The 17,097-nt window shown below is 43.0% G+C and overlaps 1 protein-coding gene across 1 annotated transcript in view; it reads left to right on the forward strand.

The window, feature by feature from the left end:
* Nucleotides 1–17,097, forward strand: part of LOC306918043 (uncharacterized protein) — a 41,561-nt gene that overhangs the window by 8,546 nt on the left and 15,918 nt on the right. The window contains exons 2-3 of the mRNA XM_079530938.1: nucleotides 9,590–9,847; nucleotides 12,684–12,875. Coding sequence (XP_079387064.1) covers nucleotides 9,590–9,847; nucleotides 12,684–12,875 — 450 coding nt within the window. The remainder of the gene's footprint in view (nucleotides 1–9,589; nucleotides 9,848–12,683; nucleotides 12,876–17,097) is intronic.

Below are 17,097 nucleotides of genomic sequence, written 5' to 3' on the forward strand. Positions count from 1 at the left end.
ATACCCTGGGTAAATATAGTAATCATTTCATTTAATTTCATTTCATTTCATATTGTGGATCATGCACATAGATTTGTGCGAAACAGGGTGTTGCAGAATCGGATTCAGGAAGTAGGGCGGCAATTTTATGATACATCATGCCTTGAATACCCATGAAGGGTTGGGTTGAAGCCACGTTCTTGTGGGGGTTGTGTCATTCCAATGGAGGCCATAGCCAGAGCGTTATTGTACCTTCGTCATTGATTGAGCCTGGTTTGGGGCTGGTTTGGAGCTGTCAGGGTCGTAACGGAGATCGACACGACCGTTGGAACAGCAGAATCCTGGTCTCTCCTCTTTCCAATGATATGCGCCACATGATGAGCACTTGAAACATTGGAAAAGGCTGACTGCCGAGTGTGTGGGGCATCATACAGAGTCTCATCAAAGTATTGCATGTCATCAGGACATGCTGTGCGACGTCCTTGTTGTGTTGTTTGAGCCAACCTCTGAGAGTACAGTGCTACGCGTGCAGCAGAGCGTGCAGTAGTGTCAACACGTTCACGTCATGTTGGGCAGGTGTTTCCACTGCGTGAGTAGTAGCTTGTGCAATGGTAGCAGCATGTAGACGGCAGTCATGTTGAGCAGGTGTTTCCACTGCGTGAGTAGTAGCTTGTGCAATGGTAGCAGCATGTAGACGGCGGTCATGTTGAGCAGGTGTTTCCACTGCGTGAGTAGTAGCTTGTGCAGTAGTAGCAGCACGTCGGCGGCGCTCATGTTGGCCAGGTGTTTCAGCTGCGCGAGCAGTAGCTCTTGAAGTAGTAGAGTAGTAGTAGTAGTAGCAGCAGTATGTAGACGGTGGTGACGTTGGGCAGGTGTTTCTGCTGCGCGAGCTTCTTGTTGTGCGTTTGTCCTAGCACGCCTTTGCGTGTCAAGTGAGACAGTGGTTGGGGTTGTTGTGGGGTTGTTTTGTTTGTGCTGAACTTGGTTTTCCGCTTTGGTATAGTGTGTGTATTTGGGGCACAGGGAGGAGCAGCAGTGGTGGATGGGTTAGGGTCGCCTTTGAAGTCAGCATGTTCTAGAGAGAAAGAGAAATGGGGAGACGTTTCTACTCTGCCACAATGTTATGCATTAATATTAGCATTATTAGTGGTAGTGTTATTATTATTGTTGTTGTTGTGATTATTGTCTCCACCAGGCCGAAGGCATGGGGAGAGAGTAAGTTTTGCACTCCGTCCGTCCGTGTGTGGCACCGTTGGCTTGCTCGCAGCCATACTCTGCACACACACTCCCAGAATGCCACAGCTGAAACTCTGCCCCAAGGTTTTCACATTGGCCTCTTATAGCGCTACCAGGACATCACGCAAATTGGTACACAGTCTCTCTAGAGCCATTCAACGAAACGGGCCTTTCAGATTTTTCAGACTCTATCCTGATTGGCTATGATTGGCTTCCAAAGTTCGCAGGAGTGCTCTGTTTCAAACAAAATGCCGCAAATCACAAACACATCGTGTGATTTCTGTGACATTTTCAGACATGCAAAAGTGTTTAGCTGCAAGTGCTACTAGTTAGCAACGTTAGCACCTTGCGTTATACTGTGTGTGTGACTGTGTGTGTGTGCTCGCGTGTGTGCATGCATGCGTGCGAGTAAATAAATAGCGCACGTGTGTGTGCGTGCGTGCGTGCGTGTGAGTAAGTAAATAAATAAAACACTTTATGCATAAAACTTGTAGTCCTACATTCACCCCCCTAGGGCCTACATATACTACATAGATATATTAAAAAAGAAAACATGCAGCTCAACTGTTGAATAAGGAGAGGATGTTACTTGTCTTAAATTGACTAAGGCTAAAATAATGAAGTAAACTGACCCTGACTGTAAACCATCCCAAAACATTTTATTTTTATTATAATTTATTATTTTGCCAGTGAATATAATTTCTATTTTACATGATGTGTAGAGTGTAACTGTAAGGGATTTTGAGATGGGAGTGTTGGACCTGTTTTTAAAAATCACACCCGTGTGAAGTGAGCGGCACTCTTATCATCATACATCATCCATTCATTGTCATTTTTGTGACAATGAATGTGTAGGATTGTGTAGGACAAAAATAGCCGCTATATGACATTAATTCTCCATTCATTGTCAATGGCATTTAGGACAGATCTACACTATAGCTGAGCTAGCGCTCCTCAAACTGTTGGAGTAAATTAATTGTTCTTCTATGACTATCAGAACATATACTGACTATAGATTTGTACTGATTTAGTAAATAAGGCTGAGGAAAATAAATTGTCTCCGGTTGCCGACCGACTATTAAATATGCGCGACCCATTTGATTTTATTGGCATTTGGTGAAAAAAAAAAAGAAGTCAAAGTCCGACCGAGTCACTCAGACCAAAAAGGTCTTTATATATGGATATATATGCAGCCCAACAAAACGTAGCCTACACCTGCCCAAAGCCAAAGTTTTTCAAGTTGTTTAACGACGTACTCGACTTATAGGCTACTACGAGAGAGAAGTCAGCTTCTCCGTCCCGGAGAGCACGACGGGTGGATTGACAGTTGACGTTACTGTGTACTGGTTTGTCTTGCGCTGATTTGAATGAAAACACTGACGTGCAATTATACTTTATATACAGATCCCCACAACAGTGTTCCCATTCCCCACACGTGGATAAAGAAGAGGGCAAAGTAGGAGCTGTTTTAAGTGCATTGAGTGTCGCGCCTTAATATTCCAAGAGACAAGACTTTTTTTGTTTCTCTCTCACCCTCTACTGCAGCACGCAGTCTGTAGGGAACCCCTCTCTCTCTCTCTCTCTGTCTGTCCACATGTATGTCTGCCTGGCTGGGTCGGGTCTCTTGGAAATTCGGAATGTCACAGATTTATTTTGGATTTCGGAACCATTTTTTTGGACCCATGAAGAGCTCTACTGTGTAGTGTGTGTGTGAGCTAGCTAGCTAACAGAGCAGACCTACAAGCTCACAACACGTCGCTCTGCGATGCGTTGTGAGCTTGTAGGTCTGCTATTTAGCTAGCCCTGGTCCAGTGCTTACAGCGAGTCTCTCTACTCGCTGTAAGCACTGGACCAGGGCTACTGTTTAGCTATGTTTTTTGTCTTTTAACCTGTAGCACTAGCTAGCTATACTCGGGCAAATATTGAAGTTATTAAAAAAAGAAGCCTATCCATCATTGCCGTAGGGAAAAATAATAATATATATTTTTTAAATAAAATAAAATAACCATCCTTGCGACCCATCCTTCCGTGAAAAAATATAATAAAATAAATTCCCTACCGACTCAGCCCAAAAATGACAGCCAATCGGAGACAAACAATTTATTTTGCCTGGCCTAATCATGTCATTTTTGAGTGGTTCAACCACACTATATACAGCTACAGTATGTGTGTGTGGCTGTGTCCCTGGGTCTGTCCCTGGCTGTGTCCCTGGGTCTGTCCCTGGCTGTGTCCCTGGCTGTGTCCCTGTGTCCCTGGCTGTGTCCCTGGGTCTGTCCCTGGCTGTATCCCTGTGTCCCTGGGTCTGTCCCTGGCTGTGTCCCTATGTGTCCCTGGCTGTGTCCCTGGCTGTATCCCTGTGTCCCTGGCTGTGTCCCTGGGTCTGTCCCTGGCTGTGTCCCTATGTGTCCCTGGCTGTGTCCCTATGTGTCCCTGGGTCTGTCCCTGGCTGTGTCCCTGGCTGTATCTGAGCACGAAAATAGCATTATAGCGTTTGTTCACCACCAAGTGTCACTGTTGCACAGCCTAACACACAGACACACAGGCCAGGGAGGAGGGCTAGTACAGTACAGGAAGGAATTAATTTGAACATCTTTCTACATACTGAGAGTAATATATTTGTACTGATGACTCTTAAGTGTAGTATATACTGTCCCCCACGACCCCACGCACACTGTCACCTTTTTCACCCTGGGCCTGTTTGCATGCCTGCATTTTGCACGCACATTCCCGAGGAAGAAATGCCACTTGAACATTTCCAACTCAGCCTCATGGTGGTGCTATAACTGGTGTTTTTACCTAAACTGCACTGATCTGTGTAAAACCTTGTATGCACACTCCCTAGAGGCCAAGGAAAAATCTTTGCCTGGAATTGTTCACATCTGCTCTTTATAGCACCACCTGGAGGCCAACATATGTAAAACCCGTTTTCTAATATTACTTTGGATTTTATCCAAATTTCACGCAAGTCGGTACACATGATCTCCATACTCATGTGATCAAGACGGGTTTGTTTGATTTGTCATAATCCATCCTGATTGGCTACGATTGGCTTCTAAAGTTTTCAGGAGTAGCCCGCTTTGTACCCATTTTGTACAAATCGCCACAACTCCTCAACGCAGCGTCCGATTGCGGTGAAACTGCATGCATATTCCACTAGGCTGAGGAAGAAATGCCACTTTACAGTTTTCAAATCAGCGTCATGATGGCATTACAACAGGCCAAGTCGCGTCTCACACACACACAGCGCTTCTTTCACCTGACATCACTATGTGATTAATTCTTGTGTAGTATTAGCACAACATACAGAGACTTTAGTTGTCACTGTAGAATACAGGGAGCCAGTTGTAATGGTTATGTTTACCTTGTAATGTGAAAGAACCGAAGGCAGGCGATGTGCAGGCGCACTGTCCGTCTGATGTTTTAATCAGCCGTTGTTGTAGTGTATATGTGTATTGTGTGTGTGAGTGTGTGTAGTGTGTAACTTCCGTGAGTGCTGCCGGAAGTGGTCTATGTAACATCGTGGGGCAGGTGGTGGCTGCGGAGCCAATGGAAAGACGGGATGTAAGGTTGCCAGGTCCGCGTACTGTAAGCGAGTGGTAGTGTAAGTAGGCTGTAGAAAGTCAGCGTTTGTGGGCTTGTTTTCATAGACGTGGCAACAATGGTGGCGGCGGAGCCAATGGAAAGACGTGATGCAGGATAAGGGGAGAAGAGTGTGCTTGTGAAGCGGGGCTGCAGGGATGGTCTGGGAGTAGGAAGTAGAGAGCAGTATGTATTTATGTAAGGCAGTGGAGTTGTGGATTGACTTGATTGAAACTGTTATTTGCAGTAATGTAAATAGTACATAGTGTAGGTGTGTGTGTGTGTGTGTGTGTGTGTGTGTGTGTGTGTGTGTGTGTGTGTGTGTGTGTGTGTGTGTGTGTGTGTGTGTGTGTGTGTGTGTGTGTGTGTGTGTGTGTGTGTGTGTGTGTGTGTGTGTGTGACACCGATAGAGTGTTAGACTTCTAAGTAGGGCGGTGTGTGACTGATAGAGTGCTAGACTTCTAAGGGCTGATTCATACTCCTGTTTCGACGCTGTAGTGCCGAAATGATTTCGGCTCGTCAGAAATTTTCAGTAGCACCGAAGAGCCGACTTTAGGACGGTACCCGCCCCCCGAACCTCAAATGACGTCACATGTAGGCTCTACAGAGCCGAACCGACTTTTATTCGGCTCTAAAATAGGAGTATGAATCGGCCCTAAGTAGGGCTGTCTGTGACCGATAGAGTGCTAGACTTCTAAGTAGGACGGTGTGTGACCGAGAAATACATTCTCCGCAGCTGGAAGAAATTAACATTAGGGCGTATTGAACCATGTATGCTGTACCGAACGGTTCGGTTTTAAACCGTAAACCGTTGCACCCCTAGCACGCACACACACGCGCACACAACAAATGTACATGCAGGCAGTTGAAAGGCGAAGATGCCCGTGGACTGGAGCCCCCCATTGAATGGCATTTGTTTGTCTAAGACCCCAATTTATATTGTAAAAGCAATGTTAGTTTAACTCTGAGAGTGTAAATGGTGCCGTTAGGGTCCATTTTGTTCCATTTATACACTGTCAGAGATACATGTTAATTTAACTCTGAGAGTGTAAATGGAGCCGTTAGGGTCCATTTGGTGTGGTTCCATTTAGCTGGGGACCCCCTGGAACCAGGGCTTGACGCTTAGCATTTTTCCAAGTAGCACGTGTGCGACTAAGTTGAAAAATCTAGTAGCACACAAATTATTTTAGGAGCACGATGAAAAGTTATCAAATAATGTGTTTTTGAGGGGCGCTAGCCCCTCCTATATACAGCTTTAGTCCCCATACGTCTCAATATTTGCCATTGACAATGAACGGAGAAATTATGTCAAATTTCAGCTAAATGACGTAAATTAAACATCAAAACATTAAACGCCATTGACATTGAAAGGAAAATGTAGTCATATGTAAACGAGCAAATCAGCTAACCAAACACAGGCAACAGGCATTCTGATTGGCCAGTATGAGATGATCCATAATGATGTATGATGATAAGAGTGCCCCTCACTTCACACAGGTGTGATTTTTCTTTAATAAAGTGATATGAGGCAGGGGCGGGCAATATGGCAAAATATTATATCACAATATCTTTTCAGAAATGATCACAATATTGATATTTATCTGGATTTTTTTGTTTTTATATAATCTATCAATTTGTTTTTATGCTGATAGACTATTAGTTTTTTATGCAGATGGATGGATGGATAGATAATCATCAATTAATTTCATGTTGCTCATGGACAGACAGAGTGCAGAGGCTACTCGATGGTGAATTAGTATTGTAACATTCTCCTTGGCTTTGACTGCTTCAGTTCAGACAGAACATCGGACATATACACATTGGCGTGGTGGAAGGAGGTGGTGGGGGGGGATCTTTGCCTTTTTTCCGTTGCTCGTTATGCAGGCCACTGACTAATATGTATCCATCGGCAGCCAGGTCGGTCATTCGTATTGCGCTGCGCAGCCTGCGCACACTTTTGTAAGCGAGGTGCTAAAGCAAGGGTTGTTTTGATTATCAATCAATCCGTCCACTCCATGTGCGTGCGCACGTGCACGGCTGCACGCTGTTTTACCCACGTTTGGTAAAAGTTATATCGAGTGATGTTTGAACATTAAACTTTCCAAATAAGTTTAGTATTCAACGTGTCGGGGTCCAAGCAACTCCTTCTGTGCTATCCTGCTGCGTTCGCTCTGCTGCTGACAGAGAAGAGAACTGACTGAGCAGCCAGCAACACAGGGAGGGGCGGGGCGGTGGGAGCAAAGGGGACAGATCTTCAAATGAACGCCGCATTGAGCCTCGACACGTTGTTAGCTTGTAGATCTGCTCTTTTTGGCGAACGACACCGCCGTACTATAGAAATATAAATGTAGGTATAGAACCGTGACTATAGAATGTGCACTTGCCTTGTCTTGATCACGATTGAATGGTCAAATTCTGTAGTCGCACCAGTGCTACAAATTTAATTTTACAACTCGCACAGTGCTATTTTTAGTCGCATATGCGAGTACCTAGTCGCACTGTCGAGCCCTGCCTGGAACTCCCTTCAGGACTCCACACACACACACACACACGCGCACACTGCGTTACCTGGGCTGTAGATGGCGGAAGCCAACATGTGAAATAAGCTGTGGCTCCGTCAGTGTGTGTGTGCCGTCAGTGTGTTTGTGTGTGTGTGTGTGTGTGACACACACGTGCGTTGCGAAAGTAGCTGGAATTGTTTACCTGGGATGTAGATGACAGAAAGTAACGTGTGAAATAAACTGTGGCTCCGTCAGTGTTTGTGTGTATGTGACACACGCACACGTGCGTTGCGAAAGTAGCTGGCATTGTTTACGTGGGCTGTAGGTGGTGGAAGGTAACGTGTGTGTGTGTGTGTGTGTGTGCGCGCGCGCGCGCGCTTCTGTGACCGATAGAGTGTTAGACTTCTAAGTAGGGCGGTGTGTGACTGATAGAGTGCTAGACTTCTAAGGGCTGATTCATACTCCTGTTTCGACGCTGTAGTGCCGAAATGATTTCGGCTCGTCAGAAATTTTCAGTAGCACCGAAGAGCCGACTTTAGGACGGTACCCGCCCCCCGAACCTCAAATGACGTCACATGTAGGCTCTACAGAGCCGAACCGACTTTTATTCGGCTCTAAAATAGGAGTATGAATCGGCCCTAAGTAGGGCTGTGTGTGACCGATAGAGTGCTAGACTTCTAAGTAGGACGGTGTGTGACCGAGAAATACATTCTCCGCAGCTGGAAGAAATTAACATTAGGGCGTATTGAACCATGTATGCTGTACCGAACGGTTCGGTTTTAAACCGTAAACCGTTGCACCCCTAGCGCGCACACACACGCGCACACAACAAATGTACATGCAGACAGTTGAAAGGCGAAGATGCCCGTGGACTGGAGCCCCCCATTGAATGGCATTTGTTTGTCTAAGACCCCAATTTATATTGTAAAAGCAATGTTAGTTTAACTCTGAGAGTGTAAATGGTGCCGTTAGGGTCCATTTTGTTCCATTTATACACTGTCAGAGATACATGTTAATTTAACTCTGAGAGTGTAAATGGAGCCGTTAGGGTCCATTTGGTGTGGTTCCATTTAGCTGGGGACCCCCTGGAACTCCCTTCAGGACTCCACACCCACACACACACGCGCGCACACTGCGTTACCTGGGCTGTAGATGGCGGAAGCCAACATGTGAAATAAGCTGTGGCTCCGTCAGTGTGTGTGTGTGTGTGTGCCGTCAGTGTGTTTGTGTGTGTGTGTGTGTGTGTGACACACACGTGCGTTGCGAAAGTAGCTGGAATTGTTTACCTGGGATGTAGATGACAGAAAGCAACGTGTGAAATAAACTGTGGCTCCGTCAGTGTTTGTGTGTATGTGACACACGCACACGTGCGTTGCGAAAGTAGCTGGCATTGTTTACGTGGGCTGTAGGTGGTGGAAGGTAACGTGTGAAATAAGCTGTGCCTCCATCAGTGTGTGTGTGTGTGTTGGCTCCGTCAGTGTGTTTGTGTGTGTGTGTGCCGTCACGGCGGCACAAAAATGTATAGGCCACCGTTTGTTGTGTTGCGGTGGTAGCTAGAGGAAGCATGCCAGTGGGGTAACAGTGAGAACGGTGGCCTGTGATGCAGGTGTCGCTAAGGGGCGGAGGTGTGAGGTTGCACGTTTGAATTCACTAACAAAGTAATTATTAATGTTTTATTTGTTAAATTGGGAAAAGGGCTCCGTTAAGACCTCCATAATAGTATGGTCAATGCCTGTGTGAAAAGTGGGAGTGATTGGTGAAGGCAGTGATTATTTCCAGTATTTCTGACATTCAGACATTCATTCATTCAGACATTGAGTTAATTATAGTTTGATGATCACAGGGGTGACGTGACATTGTTGGCTAGCATAATTAGTGGGAGTGGCCTATATTAGCAATTGAGGCAACAACACTTTGCAATATTTTCCAGAATTGCATCAATCTAGTTTTTGTGAGCTCATTAGGCACATAGATACCATTACTATAACCGGTATACATGTGTTTGGGAAAGGATACTGTTTTACTATTCCACTGTGAAGTGCAATATACTAATTCAAGCCTTTTGTACTTTTTTTTACACATTTCTGCTTGTCTTTTATACATTGTAAAACAACTCGATCTGAACAGGCGCTTTACTCTATAGTCTAGCAACTGATAGCTAACACACGATCGCAATCTATCATACATATCATAAATCACTATAAAGACCATATGACGTAATACTGGACTGTTGAATGGCCACCCTATCAGAGTGTTTGTGGAATTTAATGGTTATTTTTCTAAACTGTGTTTAGGATGATCCTCCTTGGGACGGTGATGAGGGAGGCCCTGACCGCCAACGGTACAGGGCCGACCGCAGCCCCCCCCCAGCCCCCCCCAGAGCCAGGAAGCCTAACAGAGCAGTGGAATTAATAGTGACTGTTGAAGCAGGTTTCGGACCCCAAGGATCCCATGACGTTAACCATCTCCGGTACAGAAATGGTAAAGGGATGAGTTTGACTGTGCAAACTTCAACTACCACAGTTAAGGAGTTCCTCCATCAAATTGACATAGTAAGTGATATTTTTTGTTTAAAACGCAACCTTTTTGCTAAAAAGATAAAGCATTTTATTATATATATATCATTTGTGGTGTTGTTAAAAGGAAACCTGGCTGATAAGACTCATATGGCTAAAACATTATACTTGCCCTCTATAACTAAAATCTAACATTTAAAACACATGATATCTTGTTTAGTTTAAAAATAGTTCATATTTTTTATCCCATGGGAGTGCCATTTTTTGTGCTTGCCACAGGTATGACGTCAGAGTCTACTTATGTAGTCCAGCTATAGAGCGTCGCAGTCCCGCCTCCTACCCTGGACCAGGAAATGAAATCCAATGCATTATTCTCATAGACATTTCTTAAAGTATTTATTTAAAGACGGTTACGCCGCGGACAAAGCCAACTCGAGTCGTGACAACTCATGACAACACAAACAATATTTTGGACCAAACAAATAATTAGAAAGAAGAAAAAAACGGCAGGTTGTTTTTGTTGTTTTTCTTCTTTGTAATTATTTGTTTGGTCCAAAATATTGTTTGTGTTGTCATGAGTTGTCACGACTCGAGTTGGCTTTGTCCGCGGCGTAACCGTCTTTAAATAAATACTTTAAGAAATGTCTATGAGAATAATGCATTGGATTTCATTTCCTGGTCCAGGGTAGGAGGCGGGACTGCGACGCTCTATATGGAATGTATGGATGGAATGCATCAAAGCATATGCAATTTACAATTTAGGCATTTAGCAGACGCTCTTAATCCAGAGCGATTTACATTAAGCAAGAACAAAAAGCATGGCAATACATCATATACATAAAAAGTAGTTATCATGAAACATGCGTAAGCTAAGAACATAACCGTGGAATATATCTATATAATGAAACTATATGTATAAACTATACATATATAATATACTATACTATACCATATACATATATACTATAAAGTGCTATAACTACATAAAAAGCAATTCTAGTGCTGTCTATGTAACATGCTATAAGTCTGCTATTATATCTAAGTCTACATAAAGTGCTATCTAAGGGGCTAGGGCAAGTGAAAGACACCTATATGAAAACAAAGGAAATGCCACACAAATGGCATGTGTTTGTAGTACTCTCTCTGAATGACTTCTTTATAAGCTGTAGAACTGTATTCACTCTAATTAACCAATACATAATTATTTTGCTATGATTCCATGCTTTCATAGAAAGAAAAACAAACACAATGCCAGTCATTCTAATTAAAGTATATAGTCACATTTTGCCTTTCAATAATTGAAAGGCAACACAACAGACTACACTAGAGTGACATACGGCTTAAGCAAAAAAACGTGATCGGGACATCCCTACTGAGTAGTGAGTACTACTCGCTCATTGGGCCATGGCTCTTTGGGCGAGTAGTAACGCACCAGTCCGTCAATTGTCGTTCAAGGGTTAAGGCAACCGACCGGTTCCACGCGCTGCACAAGGTGCCCTTTTTTCACTTGAGCACCTGCCCCTCTAAATGTCTGTGCACGCCACTGCGTTTCCTTTCCTCATTGACGTAACTGTTGATTATACCAGTTAAAGCATATTTCATGTTCAGATGGATATGCTGTGTAAATACATATTATTCTGATTATATACCAACAGCATCACTTATTTAGAGGTTAAACCATAACAAATTCAAACACTTCAGGTACCTTTCTCCCTGCTTCACTTATTGTACCCAATTATAACGAAAAACTTTAAACATGAATACCGGTATATTTCAATAAAGTATTTCCCCCAAGCAGCAAGTCTCACACACACAAATGAATGCCCTACTTAGTCATGCAAAAGTAGCTGTTACAAATCATAAGTCTAGGGGTAAATGAGTGAGTAACATAGGAAGGGGGAGCAGACACCATGATCAAAATATGAGGATTTATTATAAAAGTATATATAATAAATCAAACACGTATAATTACAATAATGGCTCAGTAACAACAAACAAAATACAATAAAGAAACGACGCCTTTCCGAAGGGCGTTCGGAACAAAGGGTAAACAATAAGGAGTGGAAATAGAACACATATATATTAGAAAGCGCTTTCTATCCCCATATATGGTTCATAACAAGTCTACTGGATGTATAGCTATATATATATATATATATATATATATAATAAGAGATATCAGGGAACGAAAACCCTTTGGCACAACGATTTGGCTTACGACATTCCACCCTAGATCCCCAACAGCGACAGGGATGGCACAGATGCCTTGGGAAATGTAGGCCCCTCCCACTGATTTAGCTAGCCAATTACAATGTCAAGTCACCCCTGTGATTAGGGATGGAGGCCGAAAATCGGGTCCATTTCAAACCCGGTTCGGCATTTATCGAGACCCGAGTAGCAATACTCACTCATTTACCCCTAGACTTATGATTTGTAACAGCTACTTTTGCATGACTAAGTAGGGCATTCATTTGTGTGTGTGAGACTTGCTGCTTGGGGGAAATACTTTATTGAAATATACCGGTATTCATGTTTAAAGTTTTTCGTTATAATTGGGTCCAATAAGTGAAGCAGGGAGAAAGGTACCTGAAGTGTTTGAATTTGTTATGGTTTAACCTCTAAATAAGTGATGCTGTTGGTATATAATCAGAATAATATTTATTTACACAGCATATCCATCTGAACATGAAATATGCTTTAACTGGTATAATCAACAGTTACGTCAATGAGGAAAGGAAACGCAGTGGCGTGCACAGACATTTAGAGGGGCATTGCCAACTGAGACAAAGATGTCTTATGATAAATATTTAGTGAAGTTTTAGCAGTATCTTTGCTAGAATAACACATGACATGACATTTTCATATCTTCCAGTGGTTCCAGGAGAGTCATCTTGGACCCAGCTTCTCTGAGACTGTGAAGTGTGCTTCCAGCCCAACATCAGAGATCACATTCGTTAAAAACGGAGTGACTATCACCGAATACGACCTCGACAGCCTCCTGATTGATGTCTCTGTTAATGGTCTCCAGAGTCAAGATGCAGTGACGGTTCGTCAGACGTTACCGGTCAGTCACAGCTTTTAACACTTTTTTTAATAAATTACAAAATAATAATATCTGGCTGAGTCTAGATTCTGTGCATGAAGGAGTTAGTAGATAGATTCCTTCCACTTCAAAGAAAAACATACATTCTTAATTTAGTCCGTCATCAATAATCTAATCTAACTATAATTCACTCAATGTAGAATGTCTGAATGTCTGAAACACAGTCATAGCTCCTCACTGGCTGCACCAATCGCTCCGACTTTTCACACAGGCATTGACCATAATATTACGGAGGTCTTAACGAAGCATTTTTTTCAATTCAACAAAATTATTAATTATAATGAATTTATTAGTGAATTAAAATTTCCCATCTGCTTACATGGGAAAATGCGAAAACTCACATCAAGTATTATTCTCTCAGAAACCGTCAGAGCTACACTTACAACACTTGGAGGGGAGGTTGTGGCTCAAGGGGCGACTGTGGCTCAAGAGGTAGAGCAGGTCGTCCAATGATCCATGGGTCGGCGGTTCGAATCCCGGCTCCTCCTGTCTACATGTCGAAGTGTCCTTGGGCAAGACACTGAACCCCAAAATTGCTCCCGATGTGCTGGTTGGTACCTTGCATGGCTTCCACAGCAATCGGTGTATGTATGTGTGTGTGAATGGGTGAATGTAATGCACAATCTATGTAAAGCGCCTTGGATAAAGGCGCTATATAAATGCACCATTTACCATTTAGGTTCATAATAATTATTAAAATTAATGTAATAAATAATTACATCAGTTGGCTTCATGGTGGCGCTATAACAGCCCACTTTACTTTTCGCCGTATAACTCTTGAACCGTAGGTCGTGAAATCAAAAATTATCTTTACCTGGATTCCTTGGGTCATGCCGCATCTCCCCATATAGGCCACTCCCATTTGCGTCAGGATAGATTTTCCACCATTTTGACTTTTCTTCAAAACACTTTTTGCTCCTCCACCTGCAGCTTTTCTGCAAATCTCACAAAAATTGGTACACATGAGTCTAGACCTATCAGATTAAAACACCAAAGGCAGCATTTTCATAGTCTGTATCCTTCGGCTGTAATCGGCTTCCAAAGTTAGTGGGATGGGCCTGTTTTACAAACAAAGACACAATTCACAAACGGAATGTCCCTCCTAATTACTTACACATGATCACAGGTAGGGATGGAGCTCGTTAAGGTTTTATTGATAACGATCACCTTATCGAGCAGGCTTATCGAGCCGGGTCCTTATCGAGCCCACTATCGAGCATTTGCTATTATTTTGTGGAAAGACGGGAGACAATTCATTCTGAACAGAAGCTTATTTTTATTGGCCAATAAACAGTTCTAAGGTGTCTAATGAGGCCACACACACACACCTTTCTAACAGACAGAGGGAACTGTTAATTGTGTACCTTCACTTTAAATGCGTAATGTATACATCATCGTACAGCGGTGTCACGCACCAAAAATAGCCAGTCTACAAGCTCACACCGCGTCTGGTTGCACCGCGTTGTGAGCTTGTAGCTCTGCCTTTTCAGCAACGATAGACTGAGAAGTTGCATGCACATTGGAATATGTCACGTATTATGTGAGACTATTCAATCGATCCGTGGGAGATATTATAACTACGCCTCCTCCCCGCAAATATATATCATATGCGGGGAGGAAGAGTCAGTGAATGAGTATGTCCGCGCCAGACTAGCAGCTGACTGCTCCCGTGTTGTTTCGACTCGGTGCAGACATGATGCAAAGGCATCGCATTTGGGTTTAATACAATGCATTATGGACAGATGTCTATGCATTGTCGAAATGCTCCCTTTCGTGCATGCAACAACTGTGGTAGGCTACATTATTGCATTTAGCTCCCCTCGTCTTTTTTTTTTAATGTTACCAAACTTTTTCACCCGTTCCACCATAGTTCCACGGCAAAACGATGACGCACCACGCAACCACCCGTCGCGTCCCAGCCCCCTTATACCCGATAACAGACTCGACAAGCCAAAAGCTTATTGCTACTCGGGTCTCGATAAATGCCGAACCGGGTTTGAAATGGACCCGATTTTCGGCCTCCATCCCTAATCACAGGGGTGACTTGACATTGTAATTGGCTAGCTAAATCAGTGGGAGGGGCCTACATTTCCCAAGGCATCTGTGCCATCGAGCCAACCACACTTTCCCCAGAATTGCACCTTTCCTGTACTACTTGCGGGTTCATGTGTTTGGTTATACATAACAGTCCTATAGGGCTGACCCAAAAAGATTGATTAATCAACGTTCAATTGATAAGCACGGGAGTCGATCTTGAAATAAAAAATCGAATAGTCATTAAAAGGAAGTCAACAAGTGCAGATACAGTCATGCCGTCCACGCAGAAAAATAAGTCAAAAGTGACATTTTAAAATATGCAAAGAAGTCCACGACCGTGGTGGAAAAATAATGTGCCACGTTATCACGGCACCTAGTAGCGAAGAGGATTCTATCCATCCCCGACTCCCTGCCGCATGCACCCCATCGGAGCGCATCTTCTCCAAAGCTGTATTTATTGTCTCTTTTCTGCACTAATATAAGTGCGGTAACTATAATATTGCACTCAGAGACAGAGCCGATAGGTTGTGCGAATGGTGCGGCCGCACAGGGCCTCACAAAGTCGCTAGACGGCATTTTTGTATTCTTTGAAATGGAACGTCTCTCTCTCTCTCTCTCTATATATATATATATATATTAACTACCGGTATTTAGTCATATTTCCATTTTGCACCAATATTATACTGCCATGTCTTAAAAAGTTAATACAGTGTTGCTTTTTACAAATAAAATAAGCAAATTAAGAAGGTTGATCACAAAGTTAGTGTGGTATAGGCTACTTTGATAATGCGACGCGATTAAGAACACCTGCCTGGGTGCTGTGAACAGTGAAGAATTATATAGTGTCTTACCTCGTGGCTCGTGCTGGTTTGAAGAAAGAATAAGTATAATCCAAGGTTTGTTTGTCTGGAGATCCAACACTGTCATTTTATTAAAGTAAGTAAACTTTAAGAAGAGCTGCGGTCATTGTGCTGCAGAGTGAGAAGCTGCTCCGCTCTGCTAATTGATCTGACCTGCGCAACTGACTGGCATGAGCCTAATTACTTATGTGGCAGCACCTGCAATGACAATAGTAACCTTATATTAGGGCTGACCTTCGATCACGCTTTTGAAGATCGACGCTTCGAAACGAATCGCGATCGATCGTCGACGCTTCGACATCTGACGGGGGGGGGGGGGGGGGGTGCGAGGCGAGCAGTGACGCACAATGAATTGGGCTTAAAATAAATAAAACAACGATATAGCAGAGAGAAACGCATGCTTGGATTGGTCTCAATTATTTTATTTAACAATAAGCAACAATTGTTGCTTTCACCCAATCCGCCCAATTGTAGCAGCCTTCATGAAAGCATTGACGCACAAATCATTAGGCTTACAATAAAACATCCGACCGTAACAAGTCAACATTAAATAAAACTGCCTGACACAGGCATTACCTCTCAAATACAAAAATATATAATCCAGAAATTGTAAACTAAAGGCATTTTGCTTCTCTTCAAATTGAACTGAAACTCAGATGTAAAAAGAAAACACAAAAAAAACACCACCCGACCGTAACATGAATGAACTCTTAAATCAATCAAACCCTCTAGGCTCTCTATGGAACAAAAAACTAAGTAACAGTTTGGCTACCATTCAAAACAGCACACGTCGGATCGCGGACCAAAAGCGGACGCTTTTTGAGCAATAGACTATAAGTGCAATCAGAGCTGCCTGGGAGAAATGCGAGGCCCTGTGCTTTAATAATTAATTAATTAATATCCAAAACGATACAAAAATTATCACATTTCTATCTATAAGGACAAACCTTATTAGAAAAATATTAATAGTATATGAAAGCCTTTTGAAATGTGTATATAAGGTTACTATTGTCATTGCAGGTGCTGCCAAATAAGTAATTAGGCTATAGGCCTACCTCATGCCAGTCAGTTGCGCAAATATAGGTCAGATCAATTAGCAGAGCGGAGCAGCTTCTCTGCAGCACAATGACCGCAGCTCTTCTTAAAGTTTTTACTTTAATAATATGACAGTGTTGGATCTCCAGACAAACAAACCTTATAAATATTGGATTATACTCATTCTTTCTTCAAACGAAAGCACGAGGTAAGAAACTATATAATTCTTCACTTGTAAGAGCCATACGATG

This window comes from Electrona antarctica, assembly GCF_951216825.1.
Source record: "Electrona antarctica genome assembly, contig: scaffold_245, whole genome shotgun sequence".
In the NCBI taxonomy this organism is placed as follows: Eukaryota; Metazoa; Chordata; class Actinopteri; order Myctophiformes; family Myctophidae; genus Electrona; species Electrona antarctica.